We start from the raw sequence: 14,566 nt of genomic DNA, 5'->3' as shown, positions 1-14,566 counted from the left end.
ACCTCGATATCTCCATCGAACGACAGATCGGTGAAGAAATCCTCCAGTGCTCAACCTGGGAAGACGCAAAGACAATTCTAGAAAAAATTTCGGCGATAGAAGCCACTTCTTCCTCTCCTTATCCGAAGTATGGGACATCGAATTCGACCCTACGAAGCCAACCGCGCACTACGCCGCGGAAGTCCAGAAAAAGATGAGAGAGGCGAGAGGGGCGATTAAAGCCGCTTTCAAATCTCACAAAAATCGAGACCTAGAAGCCGATGATGTCTTCGAAGTCATAGAAGCCATGCTGCTCTATCTTCAGTTACGATCCAACGAGCCTGAAGTTTTCAACCAGATTTCTCCTTCCCTGAGCAACGTCTTCTCAATAAAGGAACTTGCTCGTCTGGCACAACAAACCATCCAAAACAGAGTTGATACCTCTGTCTCCGTCAACTTCCAAAAGAAGAAAGGCGGTAGATGGAACAGGCGAAAGAAGAGCCCGAAAGACGGAAACTCGAATAGCGAAGATACCGACTGCGACGACAAATCCGAAAGGAAAGTGATGAAAACGACAATTGAAGAACAACTGGAACCCTTCCAATACTATCAACTGAAGTCGAAGAATTCAATCAAGTCCAACTTCGCAGCTACAACCATCATGGTGGGCTCTAACAGTTTTGACACCATGATGGAGGTGGACAGTGGAGCTGCTTCTTCTACAGTTTCAGTCGATTGCGTACCCGACCAAATCCTCAAACAACTTCAACCCTGCCCATTCGACATTTCTGGATTCGACCCCAAGTCACCGCCGCAAAGGCCACTTGGTTTACTGGATTGCCGGTTCTCCTTCAACGATGGACCACAAATCAAGGTCGAACTGGTGGTTACGCCCGCCGGTTTTCCGAATCTACTGGGCAGAGACGTTCTCGACAACGCGGCGATTGACGGACTCGCCGTCGACAACAAGTTAAGAACTCTTACGTTATATTTCGACAACTCTGTTACGAAGACAAAGTCCCAAACGATAAAACTCAAGGGTGTGGCTCAAAGTCGAGTCAAATGTTTCCGAATCACCCACAATGAGCGATCTAAAGCTACAAACGTTACCGCGGACAACAAAAAGTTTACGTTAGCTGCATCACCAAACTCCCGTGACCAAGGATGCCCAGCGAAGCGAGTAAAAGAGGTGCTAAACATCACATTTCCGGACAATAGCGACAAGTCACAACAGGAAGATGAGGCTTCGCTGCTTCGGAATGGTCAACCGGGAAATTTTCCGTTCGGGGCGGAAACAAAAGGACCCCCACCGGCGAGACTCCTTGGCCGAGACACCGCGCAGTCTGAGGCTAGGCCAGGCCCAGAAAATCTGTTGAAACCGCGGATGATGGAACCCCCAGGGAACTTAAAGGAACTCACGTCGGTAATTGAGCCTCTTTGGGTTCGACCATTTTTTGAAACGACAGTGGGAGAAAAGAACGCAACAGACAGCTTTTCTCATCGCATTGTGCCACTTTACTCAGTCAGAAACTCGGCGACTGACACAGCCGTTTCCAAATGGCCACAAAACGCGAATCTCGCGCTACAGGAGCTACAAATGCGATTGGCTCGCCCTCCAAAATGGGCATATTGGTTAGCCGCGGATTCCAACACTCACAAAGAACACTTTGCGATTGAATGGGGATGCGAGTGTCCGGAGATGATGCTAAATGGACGCCACTTCTACCTGCATTCCGATCGTCGCCATCTGCTCTTTCTACAAAACGGTAAGATGCCGGATTTAGCTTTGGCCAGCATCACCGAGCACAGTGGTCACGCTTCTCGACGACTCGACAATTTGAGATTCATCGACGATTTCGAAATGGACCGTAGTTTCCTCACCTCACCTCGACTATCAAGTCGAAGGCTCATCAAATAGCTCAACCGCGAATTCCACCTCCAAAGAAATCAACTCAATCGGGTTCATCGTCTCAGGGGGAGAGGAGTTATACGCCCGTCAAAAGGTCTCAGGTTCAGACTATCAACCCAGATATCTCGCCTGTGAAATATGTCGCGGATGATACTACTGGTGGAACCACCGGGGAAAGCACCATTTTCGATTCAGCCCATTCTCAAGCTCTATCTACCCAGAACTTAGATGTCAAGTCGCGTGATGTGGCAGATTTAAATAATACGTCAGAAAATGTCGAATCACAAAAGAGACCCACTCCAGTGCAAAAACGACGTCAAAAGCGTACTCGACCCGAAGCTTCTCCGAACAGTACAGTTGTCGAACTGCATTCGAAAGCGCCGCGGACATCATCTCGAGTGAAAACCCCAGTTCAACCGATGAACTTCAACAGCTCCAGCAGCAAGAGCTACAACTATGCGAAAAATGCTGCCCCTTCAGGTCCAACAGAGCTCGCTCTGTATCATCGACCGGGGCCTGAAAAGGTTAGACTTTATCACTACAGTACCGTCGCCGACCATTTATTGAGCACAATCCCTGATCCAGCCGATTCGCCCGCTCGCCATCGCTAGAAGAGCTACTCTACATATTTTGGTCTAGATTCATGCTTTTTCTCCCACGTGGTTTTTTAACGCAGAATCGAATCCAGAATGTAGCACTTTCTCAAGATCCTGTTCATTAGATGCGTCAAAGTCTATTCCTGCCACTATTTTTATCATATGCTCAAGTCTCAGGGGGAGTATAGGGTTTGCTAGACTCTCGCCCACGTTATCATTATCTGATCGAGCGCAACTCCGGTCGAGCTCGATCAGAAGTGGCATTCGTAACTTTTACCTCCTCCGAGCAACTCGTTATTTATTTCCAACTTTTCTTTACAAAATATACAGCAACGATTACTCTACTACCGACTCTTCCTTGTTGTCCTTAGAGATTAGCAGGCATTCTTCCAGTGGGAAAAGGCAGTTTAGCAGACTCCTTACAATCAATTGTCAAATTGACAATTGAGTAATTGTTCCCTAAAACATTTTCTTGACAAACAAACAAGATTATTCAGAATTGAGTATATTTTGCTAATTATTGGGTTTTATCACTTGAAACAGATTCGATTCGTTTCTTCGCCTCTTCGAATTCTTCCATTGTGTCACGAGCCAAAAAAGCGGAGAAGTCCTCGAAGGAAATCTTCGCTTCCTTACTAAAGATATGGATATTTTCCTTTAAATTATCTATTATTACCTTCGATCGATCTCGTGAATGATCATCCGGATTTCTTTGGCGGAAATTTTGATCTTATTTTTGCGGTGAAATGCACCAAGATCTTGCGGGGTGATGTACACTTTGTTCAATGAAATTTCTTCGAAAAGAAGGCGACAGAGTTTTTCGAGGATGATCTTGGGCATTCTTGTCTTTAGAACGGCCAAAATTGAGGAGTCGTAGAAATCCGGATCGCCGTGGCAGACGCTCAAATGATCTTGTTCAAGTCTCGATGTGTAAAGATGTATGAAATAATTTCATTTACGCAACTCTTCCTTCGACGAGTTGGAGTAGGTCAGTATACGTTACTTTTATTTTGAGCATGTCAACGAGAACCTTGAGTCTTTCGTACAAACCATAAATTGAAGGAATACGCATTTTTTCTATCCAAGTTTTTTTCTTTCGAAATCAAACTGATTTCAAATACGAATGAAACTATCCTTGCTCGGTGGGTTCTTGTCCATTGTCAAAACGATCTTCAGCCGGTACTTCCACACTCTCTAAAACTCGTATCCAGCGCTCATCGAAAACATGGTGACCAAACATTTTCTAGCTCTCGAATGAATCTATCTATCAAATCATCTGTGTTGATTTTACTGTAGCGGCTTCTTTTGTTTCACTCTCAGTTTGCACACGGAAATCGGGAAGGAGAAGCGGGCACTCCTTGATACCGTTCTACAGGTACGATAAAAGGGACAAATATTATTTGTTCAAAGCAGTTAATTTCTAGCCATCGCTAGTCATTTCTTCTAAGATACCGCTATAAACCTTCTTTCCGGTGGAAAGTAATTAATCAAATTGTAGAGATGACCGCGTAAAATTTCAAGGAGCAGATTTCCCGAGTAATTGGAACATGCCTCTGAATCGACCAAGAAGCATAAAAGCGCGTCGATAGAACACGTTTGCCATTTAGCGCCTAGAACATGATTCCAAAGAGATTCAGATTTTCAGCCTTTTTTCTCGCCTTCTCGCCCGCTCACGCTACTATCGTTGAGTACGACTATTCGTACTCTGAGAGTCAGAGCTTTAATTTCAGTGAATTCGGAAGAGCCAGAGCGAGACCTGGTTTACAGGTAAAAATGCATATTTCTTTGCTGAAAGTTTCAATTTCTCAATAGACAAACAGGCAGATGGTCAACGATGACAAGAATTATGACGACCTTGTTGAGATGATGAATTTTTACAATGAAAACTGGAATGTTTCTTCGGAGTATTTGACAGATTACGGATGTCAGTGTCGCGGAAATCTGGATCGATATCATGATGGCCTTGGAAGAGCTAAAGATGGACTCGATAAGGGTATGCGAGCTGAAAATATGAGCTTTCTTGAAGTATTTTTAGGGTGTAGTCAGTGGCGACAATGTCTAAAGAAACGTTCCACGAGAAAAAATTTAGTATAAATTTGAAAAAAATAAGTGAGAACTTTTGAAGTGCGCCAAAGACATTTATGGCGAAGAATGCACCAGTCAAAACCTCAAGTATCGCGTTGTTCTCGAAGAAGGGCAGTATCAATGCGTCCAGTCAATTTCAACTTGTCGACGAGCAATGTGCGAGTGTGATTTGCAATTTGCCCAGTACATGGGTCTTCGAGCTTCAACTTGGGATACGAAGAATTCAGCGGTTCATTCAAACTGGGAGCCAGAAGAACAGTGTTTGGAGGAAACTGGGGAAAATTACGAAGGTATGACTTTTGCAAAGAAAAAAAATTTCCAACTCCGTTTTATAGGAAAATGCTGTGTGAATCCACTCACTGGACTTACATCCCGTTACAACTCGTTGACCAAATGCTGCGATGCTGAAGGTCTTATCCACGAGAAAGGGCAGTGTGTCGGTGAACAAACCCTTTCTACTGACGGACAGAGTCTCTGGACTGGCTAAGGCGTTTACAACCAAACTTGACAAAGGAGAAAAAACTACAATTTTTCTGCTGCATTGTTTCTGTGAATAAACAGCTTGTTTATATATTTCCTTTTAGAATTTTCGTCAAAGCTAAAAATAGGGCAGTAGAGTAGATTTAAACGTGACCTTAGCCATTTCATGCATGTTTTCGTTCGTGATTGATAGTAGGCAATGTGTCAAAAGGGCCCTGTGCGCGATTTTTGGTGACTGAGTCTAAGCAAGTCCCAACTGAAGCACCTACAGTGACCTGACAACTCCCTTCTTTGCTTTTTTTCTAGAGATTTTTATACGAAGAAATGCCAGTTTCTGATCCTTATGCGCTGACACTGACAGGTAATGAGAATTTCTAGGCTCGTTTTTTTATAAATATTAAGGTGGAAGCCCGTGGGGAATAAGAATCACAGGCGGTTATGAATACAAAGCTCCTCTTTCTATTTCCGGAGTAACACAAAACGGTAAAGCTCATGTAGCTGGAATCAAACAAAATGAAGGAAAGCTCGAAAACTAATTTTTTCAAAAAAATTTACTCGATAGTAAAGAACTATCGAAGTTATTCTACAAATAAATGGAAAAGACGCCTCATTATTGACACATACTGAAGCTCAGCGGCTGATCAAAAGTACTGGTTTCTCACTAAATTTGACGCTCGATAAAAGTACAGGGTCAACAAGTACAACTGCTTCCCGTCGCCCAAGTCTTGAGCCTCTAGTTTCGTTTTCAATCTTTATTTACTGATGCCACTAACTGAATAGAATCAGCATCTCAATTTCACATTGACGAAACAAATCAAAGCCATGCCAACGCAAAAATCGATGGGAAATTATCAAAATTACGAAAATCCGAAAGCGCCAGGTACTCCTGGAACTCCTGGAGCAAGAAATGTTCATATCCTCAATATGGTACTTTTAATTCGTTCTCGTCAAACTAAGACAATCAATAATCAGACTGGATCTCGCCCCCAGTCGCCAATTCACGCCAAAAAGATGCAAACAATCAACAGACCTTCAAGTGCACAAATAACCCAACCATCAAAGCCTCCACCCCTCAAACCTTCCATCACTCCTTCAGTCCGACCGGCCAGTGCACATATTCCAAAGCCAACTGCACCAAGTTCGCCCGTTACAAAGACCGTTTCTAGACCTGTTCCAAAGACGGTGACATCTCCTCTCGTCAAAGAGGTTTCAATGGCTCCAAAGTGGCCACAACAGTGAGTTAGTGTCAATTTCATATCGCTTGAAAATCCGTTAAGAACTCCAGAACGACAATTTTCCTTCTCAGTATCCACAAGGTCGCCCTCTGAGAGTAGTTTTGGCAATCAACCTTTATCACCGCCCGTTAACTCCCCGCCAAGTCAAAAGGCCGACAATCTTAGCACGTGGCTAGGCCGTGGTAAGCAGCAAGGTGCATCGAACGGAAATAGCAGCCCCTCTCAGATGGCTGGCATGTCACAAGTTTACCACAATCCCACCCCGGAGCCGTCTGACAGTAAAGTCGTCATCTGCTTCCAGTGCAAACAAATTATTGAGTGAGCAATATTGTTTTTAATCGTTTTACGAAGATTTTAGTGGAAAATTTTTCACAGCGATGGGGCAACACTGGCATCCAGAATGCTTCAAATGCTCCAGTAACTATTCTTTTTCGATTTTTTGGTTCTTCAATAAATTCTAGTCCAAGGATGCTCTATGCGATTAGATCTACACGGATACATAGAAGAAAATGGCAGTCCCTACTGTCGAAAATGCTATGAAGACGAAATGGCATATTCTTGCTCGAAATGCGGTCTGAAAATAATTGGGGTGAGCTTTCAATTAATTAGGAGAAACACGGAAACAATTACTTTTTAGGACATAATGCATGCTCTGAATCAGACTTGGCACCTCAAATGTTTTTGCTGCTGCGTTTGTGGAGTGCCTTTCAACGATGGAGTCTTTCATTTTGTTGGAGAAAGACCTTACTGTCAAAACGGTAAGCTCTACTTTGTGATATTATATATAATGGAGAAACATAATTTCAGACGCGCCAGGTGGGCCCTTCGTCAAAGATGGTGCCAATGACTCTGATTCCTTCGATGACAGTTGCTCACTTCTCACGTCAGACTCGTATAACTTAGGCAAGATTATCTTATTTACGAGAATTCAACAGCTCTTGACGTAATGATCTAGATGGCATTCAATCTGTCGCTGGAGATCGACCAGTGTCAATGATGTCATATCAAAGCTCCATCATGCCGAGATATCAAATGGACCCTGCTCAGTTGGGAAGTTTGAACAGGCTGTATGCGGATCGAAGAAAACCTACCAAAGGAAAGCTTTTTATCGAAGCTCGCTTGCAATTTGTTGTTAATTTCTAAAGCTAAAAAAGACGAAGATCTAAGAATGCAGACCATCAAAAACCGCTGGGCGAAAATTAACGCGATATCACGTGATTACGAAAAGACGCCATCTCTTTCCAAGCGCTACATGAATACAAAATAGGTTGAGGTTTTTTCATTCGCTTCTTCTCCTTGTTCAATCTCCTCAAATACTCATTGTGCTAATTTTTCAATACATGAATTTGTATATCGTTTTTATTGAGCGTTTTTCTTATAAATCAGGTAACTTTGGATCAGGAAAATCAAGAATCGATCGTCTCTTTTGCTTTTCTTCCTTTTTAGCGATCTTTCTCTCGGTGGAAATTGGTTGAAATGGTTTTATAGGCTTGATCGGTTGAAGTCGGACTCCATGAAATTTTCGGATTTGAATTGGTGGTTTTGGTTGATAACCTTTTTCTTTCTTCTCTGATAAGTTCATTCGTCCGAGATAAACTCGCAGAGATTGACGAGGGTCAGCACAGGATGGAATATCATTCACAATTCCAGAGCCAGGAAGAACCTTTCCTCGAGAAAGGTCGAGATATTAATTTTGAATATAATATTCATAATATTGTTATGCATTTATTTCTATTTTTGGGACCAGATTAAAAACAGCTTGATGAGCACAGTGAATGGTACAGAGTTCAAAGTTTGGTTGGTTTCTTCGTCTTGCGGATGTTGTTGGGAGCTTTTCCTCGATTCGGCTTCTTCTTGTTTTTCTTGTTCTTCTTATTCTTTGATGGTTTGTTGGTAACGTTGGGTTCTTGCGAATCGACAGACTGCGCTTTTTTGTTGTTTGCCTTCTGGAGGGCTTCTTTCACTGAAGTCGGAAGACCTGCTGCTTTCTTGGCTTTCTTCTTTTCGTAGAAAATATCTTGGTATTTACCATGTTGAATTTCGTTCATCTCCGCCCAATCTTCTGGAGAAACAATGAATTCTTGGAAGGCATGTACGAGGCAAATGTCTGGCCCGCTGAAAATCATTTTGAGCATCACTTTCCAAAGCATATTGCTTCCAAGTTTGTACGGGATGGCACGTGGATCGGAATTTATCATCATGGCTTTTTTTCGTTGAGAGACGAGGGCCAAAATGTTCAACACCTGGTTTGGGTCTTTCTCGCAGAAGAGATGAGAAGTCGCCTTGAAATGAGGATCTTTCCAATGAGACTCTTCCAACTTGATGAATTTTCCGCCACAAAGCGCTGTTAGCCAAAAGATGGCTTCTTTGAAGAGGTGATCAGGAATACCAATTTTTGTAGCACAATGGCATGAGAGACGCAGGTGATATGCATCATCTGTCTCCATAACTCGAAGTTGGGCATCAGGATGTGATCGAAGATTTTCAAGCTTCAAGATTGAAACGTCTTTCATATTTTTTTTTGCTGATATCGTAGCCCGTGTGAGACTTTATACCAGTTTCGGAAGAGTGCCCAAAAGAGGGTGCTACGTGCGCGCTCAGCGGGCGATCGACTGTATCTCACACGGCAGGTGACTATCTTCGCGATCATTTCTTACTAGTTAGCCATCTGCATTGAACTCTTGAATAGTTACGTAGAAAAAAGATCCTTTTTGAAAACAAGATTTTCGCTCATGATTTTTAATACAGGAAAATTTTACAGTTTCAGTAATTGGATACAATAGCCTTCGAAATATAGTCATAAATTATAGAATAATTCATTTATTGTCAGTATCTCGAAGTTTAAGCTCAGCTCTCCTTCTCTTCAGATACGTTTCCAAAACTTGAAGGCATTCTTCTTCAATTTTCTGGAAATCCAAGAATTCAACGTCCAGTGTCTCAGTTATCTGATTGACTCTCCCTTCAAGAAAATGTCTTTCGTGCAATTCAATTTGTATTTTACTTACATGATATGCAGCGGTCAAAAAGTTTATGTAAAACTTCAATTCGAAAAGCAATTGTTAGTGTGGAAAATAAGAAAATTAGCTTTTTTAGTATCATTTAGAAATCTGAAAATAAGATTGAAAAAATCTGAGCAGAGTGAAGAAAGACTGGCTATTTATATATTCGTCGTATGACTAGCTTCGAAACGCGATTCTCAAGAGCAACGCATTAGAAATTGAATATCATCCGAGTCTGTAAACTATTCACAAAGAACCACATGTTTTGCAAATTCAAGAAACAAGAAGGTAAAGTTATCATAGAAGTTCCTTGAAAGAACAATTCAATTAGAATATTCGGTGAAGTATTTTTTGCATTGAGTCATCAATATAAACTTACCCCGCCCGTTGCGGGTAAACAAATCCTGGCAGTGGAAAAAGTCGTTTCAGTTTGCATACCAGTACAAGTACTTTGCTTAGAGAATGCTGAAGACTTTTGCTCGAAAAGCTTTGACGACTTCGTCCGTTCGGGCTTCTAGCCAGTTGAGGTACGATGGTCAAGTGGCCATTATAACTGGAGCTGGTGCTGGTCTCGGCAAAGAGTACGCTCTCCAGGTGAGATATGAGAATCGGCTTCCATAACTCAGCTCTAGTTCGCTTCTCGAGGTGCAAGCGTGGTCGTCAATGATCTTGGTGGTGCCCGTGATGGTGATGGTGCGTCCAACTCCGCTGCTGATGCTGTTGTCGAGCTGATCAAGTCCAAGGGTGGAAAGGCTGTTGCGAACTACAACTCCGTCACCGATGGTGACGAACTCGTCAAGACCGCCGTGGATAGCTTTGGCAAAGTTGATATTGTCGTCAACAACGCTGGAATTTTGCGTGACAGATCTCTTCTTCGGATTTCTGGTAAGAAAATTGTAATTTCAGAAGCTTTTTAGCAAGTTGTTATTCTTATTTCAAACCATTGATTAATCTCTAAGAGGACGACTGGAATGCTATTATCGATGTCCACCTGACAGGCGCTTTTAAAACCTCTCAAGCTGCTTTTGAACATATGAAGGCAAACAAGTTCGGACGCTTCATTTTTACGTCGTCAGCGGCCGGGATCTACGGAAACTTCGGCCAGGCTAATTATTCCGCTGCCAAACTTGGCCTTTATGGTAGCACATCCTCCGAGATAAGTTTCTAATAAATCATTCAAGGATTTTCGAACACGATCGCGATTGAAGGAGCTAAATATAATATCACTTCAAACACGATTGCTCCTCTCGGTAAGTCATATCATCCGTGATGACCTGGGTTCAAAAGCTGTCCTTGAAATGTCTTTTTAGCTGCATCTCGATTGACCGAAGACATTCTCCCTCCAGATATTCTTGACATGCTTAAACCTGAATACGTCGCTCCACTCGTCCTCTATCTCTGCCACCAAGACACTTCCAAAACGGGCGGCCTTTTCGAAGTCGGAGGCGGCTGGGCCGGTGAGCTCCGACGAGAACGCGCAAAGGGAGCGGTTTATGCCAAGAAGGGTGAAGAAATTACCGTCGAAGGTGTCCAGGCGAACTTTGACGGCATCACTGACTTTGACGAGCCAACTTATCCAACTTCGAGCATGGAGTCAACCATGGAGATGGTCGACGCTATCGTTTCTGCTGAATAAATCTTAAGCACACTGAAAATTCATTAGGTAGTTATTCATATATTTTGCATGTCGTATACATGTGGTATGCATATACCATATTACCTGTCAGAGCACTTGTTCTAACAAGAGTTCAACATTATAAAAGGGTCATCTCGAAAAAAAGAGCATGCAGCTTCAAATGCACTTCAAAAAATTGCTATTCATATTTTTCACCTCATTACACTCGTTTACGATTGAAGCATTATCAAACCTTTTTTATAGCTGCATGAGATGTATGAAAATAATTCAGAGAATAGTGTTTTAACAGAAATATGACTAATTTCATATTTTTAGGGCGAATCTCAAGTAGATCTTCGCTTGCCATTCAATATTTGGATTTTGACGACGTGGAAGCCGAATGCACAAAAGTTTTAAGCCTATATCTTCTCAGACACGAACATGATTTCAAACTTCGATACATTTGAAGAGAAAAAAATCCTGGGATTTAATTTAATCATTTACACGGATAAATTATAATTTATACTGCAATAAATTTCACTTGAAATTCATAATCTTTTCAACAAACATTCACAAATAAAGGTGGATTTTACTAACGGTGATGGTTTTTTTATTATTTATAAATGACGGTTGTTGTTGTCTCTTCGTTTCAAAGAAGAACTGTTTAATGGCTTGGTATCTTTACTCGTACTCGGTTTTCGGTCATCTTCGAACTTTACTGAAGCGCGTCTCTCGGCCACGTTCCTGACTAAGATCGGTTCTTCTTCAGTCGACATGAGTCGGCCAGTCTTGAACTCGTGGAATTCCATTGGATGGGTGATTTCTAAATCTATATTTTTTTATTATCTGTTTTTAAAGATTCCTCTACCGGGTTGATTTCTGGACTTATCCTGTAGTTCCTTCTTGTAAAGCACTTTGTAAGCTCTGTAGATCTGCTTGAAGATCGTGAGAACGAGTTCGAGGGAAGCAAAGACCAGACCAAAAGAGGTCTAAAAAGTGAGCAGAAATCAAAGACGAAAAAAGTTACCAGTGCGAAGAGAACAAGATTCAAAAAGGTCTTCTGAATCGCTTTCGGAATGAAGCACTTGACATTATCGCCGATTCCTTGGCAAACTCCGCCCCTGAGTGACTCTTCCCGGGTGATGTTGAAAAAAGTTTTAAAGCTAAAATAAAAGTATAAAAATTCTAAAATTGACTGTACTTGAATTGATGAGGTTTGCAGACGTAAACTTCCGGGATCGTCAAAAACTGCCATTTATCCCAAAAGCGTTTCACCGTGCAGTTCGCACTAGAAAATAAAGAAAAAAAACTAAAGCAGTCGAATGGAACTTACGATGGTTGATTATCCTCGACCTCTCCAAACTTCCGGCACTGCAAATTCATGTAGGTTCTCAAAATCTTCCACTCGACGAAAACTACGAGAGCCAGCTTCAATCGCATTCAAACTTTTTCTTCAAAAAATAAAAAATATATTTGAAAGCGATTTCTTGACGACAAGACCAAGAGCAATCAGGGGACACCAAATTTGCTCTTTTGGGCGGCCTTTTCTCTTTCTTGTTATCGACATTGTCCGAGTCATGAAACTTGGAGCGACGTTTTTCTCGGCGTTGATCTGAAAGTTTCATTTGTGGGCGGTAATTAGCGGGATTCGAGCGCTACAAGGAAAATGTTAAGGATTTTACCTCATTGCGAAGGTTGATCCATTTGAGCAAAGTGTTGAAGAACAAAAATGGAGCCATCAAAGTGAACATCTAAAAAGAAAATAAACTCTTGTTCCCGAGAAATGGCATTACCGAGAGGGTCCAAAAAGAAGCCAAAGAAATGGGCGCGTAATGCATGTAGCACTGATTTTTGCATCCGACGTTGTCTTTAACAGCAGCAGCGCAATCGAAGCTGTATTCGTTTCCGTATGTATCAATTACAACTAGAAAAATGAGTATCTGAGTCAAACGCTTGTAATTCACCTTGAACGACTGTAAATAAACGAAAGGATGTGCAAATGAGCCAAAATGTAGCAGCAGGAGTTGAGTATTTTCCGACAACGTCTGTTTTATTGTTTTGAAAATAAGGATCTACCGCTTAATGTTAAATCAATCAAACAATTCCTTCTAAGACAGAAGCCCAACTGTATAAGTCCATTTTCTCTGATTTTTTCTCTCTCTGCCGTTTTTCTTCTTTGAATCTTTTTACGTGGCCGGCTTTTGAAATCTCGAAAAATAAGGACTTCTTTTTTTCTTTCGAGAAGTGAGAAAGAGAACCTTTGGTTGGTTCCCTAAAATGATTCATTGGACAGAAAAATTTAAAGATTTAATAAGAAATTTATTACAATAAAAATAATTTTTAATCAGAATGAGCTGGCTCAGCATTTCTGTTTTTCAAAATAAGAAGCTGTAAATACAGATCGTTCTTCAAAAGGGTTCAATAATCTATTGACATTAAATTGCCATGCAAATATTATTTTTAAGGTATTTTATACATAAATAGCGGAAGATAGCGGATAACTCATGAATCCCATTTCAAGTTCGAGGAGCTTTTAGCGTTTTTTCGACTGTGGTGATTTTGCGTTTCGATCAGTACCATTACAATCATCTTTTCTAGGTTCTTCTCTTTACAATTTTCAATTATTCAAGTTATTAAATTTATCTTTTAGAACCTTTTTCAAAGGAATAATCATCCAAATAAGAGCCACGACTTTCTTCATCATAAAAATCTCCTCATTTTCTTTTCTCTCTTCATCTTCGCTTTCACAAAATCCTTGACCTCCTCTCATTTCTCTTCTATCGTACAAATGTTAAAATTATTTTCATGAACCGCCGATATTTGTTTCACGCTGTCAATACATATTAATTAAGACACTGGCTTTGGGTCGATTGCTTGTATCATACGTTAATGCAGCATATTTTCTTTTGACCTTTACAGTATTTATTTATTAAGTGGAACACGTGACAGATGTGTTGGTGAAAACGTCGTCTGAAGTTTCGTCCTTTTCAAAACTCAAAATTTTAGACCATTTTTTGGCTCGGCAAACTGTGTACCTGAGTCTGAAAACCTGAGCCGGGGTCATGTAAAATCATTTCAGGACACTGACTCAGATTTTTTACACAGGTTACGAAGCTCAGTGTCCAAATTTCGAGCTCTTTTCCTGATCCCCCAGCTCATCTTGCAGGAAAGTGCCTCGATTAGTTGAAGTTCGAAAAACAAACTCGTTTTCAAATTCTTCTTCTGTCAGGTAGACCCCATTTTGGATGTTTCTGAAAACATAGAAGACAATCTTCTTTTTATTCTACCTGATGATGATGTAAAACCAGCCAAAAACGGATAGCAGGATGGAGACGAGAATACCACTCATCACGTAGAACCAGGGCTCGTAAATTTGCGCTGCAAAGGCGAGATTCTCATATTTTGCTGAATCACGAAGGCTTTGATTTTCTTCCGGAAGGGGCTTCAAAAATGGTGTATCAAAAATACTATCATTATTTTCCTTTACAAATGTGTGCACCAATCTCCTGCTGAGTCGTTTTATTCCCCCCACTGCCCAGGTAAACAACAAATTCATGCAAAATATTTGGCGGATAATACAACTGCATAAAGTCTACGATTTGCTCTGCTACAAATCTCTTAAAATCCTTCATCCCTTTTCTCTTAGATTTCTTCTACAAAAATGCCGA

At 41.3% G+C, this 14,566-nt stretch overlaps 6 protein-coding genes across 7 annotated transcripts; 4 read left to right on the top strand and 2 right to left on the bottom strand.

Moving 5' to 3' along the window:
- Positions 1–2,329: 2,329 nt before the first annotated feature.
- LOC145696646 (troponin C-like) lies at positions 2,330–3,809 on the bottom strand. Its single transcript, XM_081773717.1, has 2 exons — positions 3,161–3,809; positions 2,330–3,119 (listed from the first exon to the last, which is right to left on the bottom strand). The coding sequence occupies exons 1-2, from the start codon at positions 3,322–3,324 to the stop codon at positions 3,002–3,004; spliced, it is 282 nt and encodes a 93-aa protein (XP_081629843.1). The 5' UTR covers positions 3,325–3,809; the 3' UTR covers positions 2,330–3,001.
- Positions 3,810–4,030: 221 nt separating this feature from the next.
- On the top strand, positions 4,031–5,103 carry LOC145697402 (uncharacterized). Its single transcript, XM_081774595.1, has 5 exons — positions 4,031–4,251; positions 4,297–4,477; positions 4,520–4,548; positions 4,610–4,859; positions 4,905–5,103. The coding sequence occupies exons 1-5, from the start codon at positions 4,102–4,104 to the stop codon at positions 5,054–5,056; spliced, it is 762 nt and encodes a 253-aa protein (XP_081630721.1). The 5' UTR covers positions 4,031–4,101; the 3' UTR covers positions 5,057–5,103.
- A 188-nt stretch (positions 5,104–5,291) lies between these two features.
- Positions 5,292–5,728, top strand: LOC145696629 (PDZ and LIM domain protein 7-like). The gene is made up of 2 exons (XM_081773700.1): positions 5,292–5,410; positions 5,452–5,728. The coding sequence occupies exons 1-2, from the start codon at positions 5,374–5,376 to the stop codon at positions 5,583–5,585; spliced, it is 171 nt and encodes a 56-aa protein (XP_081629826.1). The 5' UTR covers positions 5,292–5,373; the 3' UTR covers positions 5,586–5,728.
- A 98-nt stretch (positions 5,729–5,826) lies between these two features.
- Positions 5,827–7,641, top strand: LOC145696628 (uncharacterized). Its single transcript, XM_081773699.1, has 8 exons — positions 5,827–5,976; positions 6,022–6,284; positions 6,327–6,602; positions 6,643–6,701; positions 6,746–6,873; positions 6,922–7,042; positions 7,092–7,187; positions 7,240–7,641. Exons 1-8 carry the CDS (start codon positions 5,872–5,874, stop codon positions 7,425–7,427), a joined length of 1,236 nt encoding a protein of 411 aa, XP_081629825.1. The 5' UTR covers positions 5,827–5,871; the 3' UTR covers positions 7,428–7,641.
- Positions 7,642–9,715: 2,074 nt separating this feature from the next.
- LOC145696549 (peroxisomal multifunctional enzyme type 2-like) lies at positions 9,716–10,926 on the top strand. The gene is made up of 5 exons (XM_081773609.1): positions 9,716–9,877; positions 9,916–10,168; positions 10,243–10,422; positions 10,465–10,533; positions 10,594–10,926. Exons 1-5 carry the CDS (start codon positions 9,746–9,748, stop codon positions 10,917–10,919), a joined length of 960 nt encoding a protein of 319 aa, XP_081629735.1. The 5' UTR covers positions 9,716–9,745; the 3' UTR covers positions 10,920–10,926.
- A 574-nt stretch (positions 10,927–11,500) lies between these two features.
- On the bottom strand, positions 11,501–13,126 carry LOC145696547 (uncharacterized). Of its 2 annotated transcripts, none has more exons than XM_081773602.1 (10): positions 13,006–13,126; positions 12,863–12,945; positions 12,692–12,822; positions 12,581–12,649; positions 12,388–12,510; positions 12,232–12,329; positions 12,100–12,186; positions 11,926–12,061; positions 11,767–11,887; positions 11,501–11,727 (listed from the first exon to the last, which is right to left on the bottom strand). In XM_081773602.1, exons 1-10 carry the CDS (start codon positions 13,035–13,037, stop codon positions 11,516–11,518), a joined length of 1,092 nt encoding a protein of 363 aa, XP_081629728.1. In that variant the 5' UTR covers positions 13,038–13,126; the 3' UTR covers positions 11,501–11,515. The 2 variants fall into 2 exon arrangements, with proteins under 2 accessions (XP_081629728.1, XP_081629729.1); XM_081773603.1 differs by having other exon boundaries at positions 11,501–11,721.
- Positions 13,127–14,566: the final 1,440 nt, after the last annotated feature.

This window comes from Oikopleura dioica, chromosome 2, assembly GCF_907165135.1.
Source record: "Oikopleura dioica chromosome 2, OKI2018_I68_1.0, whole genome shotgun sequence".
NCBI lineage: Eukaryota > Metazoa > Chordata > Appendicularia > Copelata > Oikopleuridae > Oikopleura > Oikopleura dioica.
Note: the sequence above shows the minus strand (reverse complement) of the source record. Positions and strands in the feature narration are given on the sequence as shown.

Coding starts and splice junctions, on each gene's coding strand:
- LOC145696646 (XM_081773717.1), bottom strand. CDS start 3,324: ATGCCCAAGATCATCCTCGAAAAACTCTGTCGCCTTCTTTTCGAAGAA. Junction 3,120..3,160: donor ATTCACGAGATCGATCGAAG/GTAATAATAGAT, acceptor CCATATCTTTAG/TAAGGAAGCGAAGATTTCCT.
- LOC145697402 (XM_081774595.1), top strand. CDS start 4,102: ATGATTCCAAAGAGATTCAGATTTTCAGCCTTTTTTCTCGCCTTCTCG. Junction 4,478..4,519: donor TAAAGATGGACTCGATAAGG/GTATGCGAGCTG, acceptor AAGTATTTTTAG/GGTGTAGTCAGTGGCGACAA. Junction 4,860..4,904: donor AACTGGGGAAAATTACGAAG/GTATGACTTTTG, acceptor TCCGTTTTATAG/GAAAATGCTGTGTGAATCCA.
- LOC145696629 (XM_081773700.1), top strand. CDS start 5,374: ATGCCAGTTTCTGATCCTTATGCGCTGACACTGACAG. Junction 5,411..5,451: donor TTATGCGCTGACACTGACAG/GTAATGAGAATT, acceptor ATAAATATTAAG/GTGGAAGCCCGTGGGGAATA.
- LOC145696628 (XM_081773699.1), top strand. CDS start 5,872: ATGCCAACGCAAAAATCGATGGGAAATTATCAAAATTACGAAAATCCG. Junction 6,603..6,642: donor CAGTGCAAACAAATTATTGA/GTGAGCAATATT, acceptor CGAAGATTTTAG/TGGAAAATTTTTCACAGCGA. Junction 6,702..6,745: donor AGAATGCTTCAAATGCTCCA/GTAACTATTCTT, acceptor AATAAATTCTAG/TCCAAGGATGCTCTATGCGA.
- LOC145696549 (XM_081773609.1), top strand. CDS start 9,746: ATGCTGAAGACTTTTGCTCGAAAAGCTTTGACGACTTCGTCCGTTCGG. Junction 10,169..10,242: donor ATCTCTTCTTCGGATTTCTG/GTAAGAAAATTG, acceptor TTAATCTCTAAG/AGGACGACTGGAATGCTATT. Junction 10,534..10,593: donor AAACACGATTGCTCCTCTCG/GTAAGTCATATC, acceptor ATGTCTTTTTAG/CTGCATCTCGATTGACCGAA.
- LOC145696547 (XM_081773602.1), bottom strand. CDS start 13,037: ATGGACTTATACAGTTGGGCTTCTGTCTTAGA. Junction 12,946..13,005: donor AGTTGGGCTTCTGTCTTAGA/AGGAATTGTTTG, acceptor AAACAATAAAAC/AGACGTTGTCGGAAAATACT. Junction 12,650..12,691: donor CTTCTTTTTGGACCCTCTCG/GTAATGCCATTT, acceptor TTTTCTTTTTAG/ATGTTCACTTTGATGGCTCC.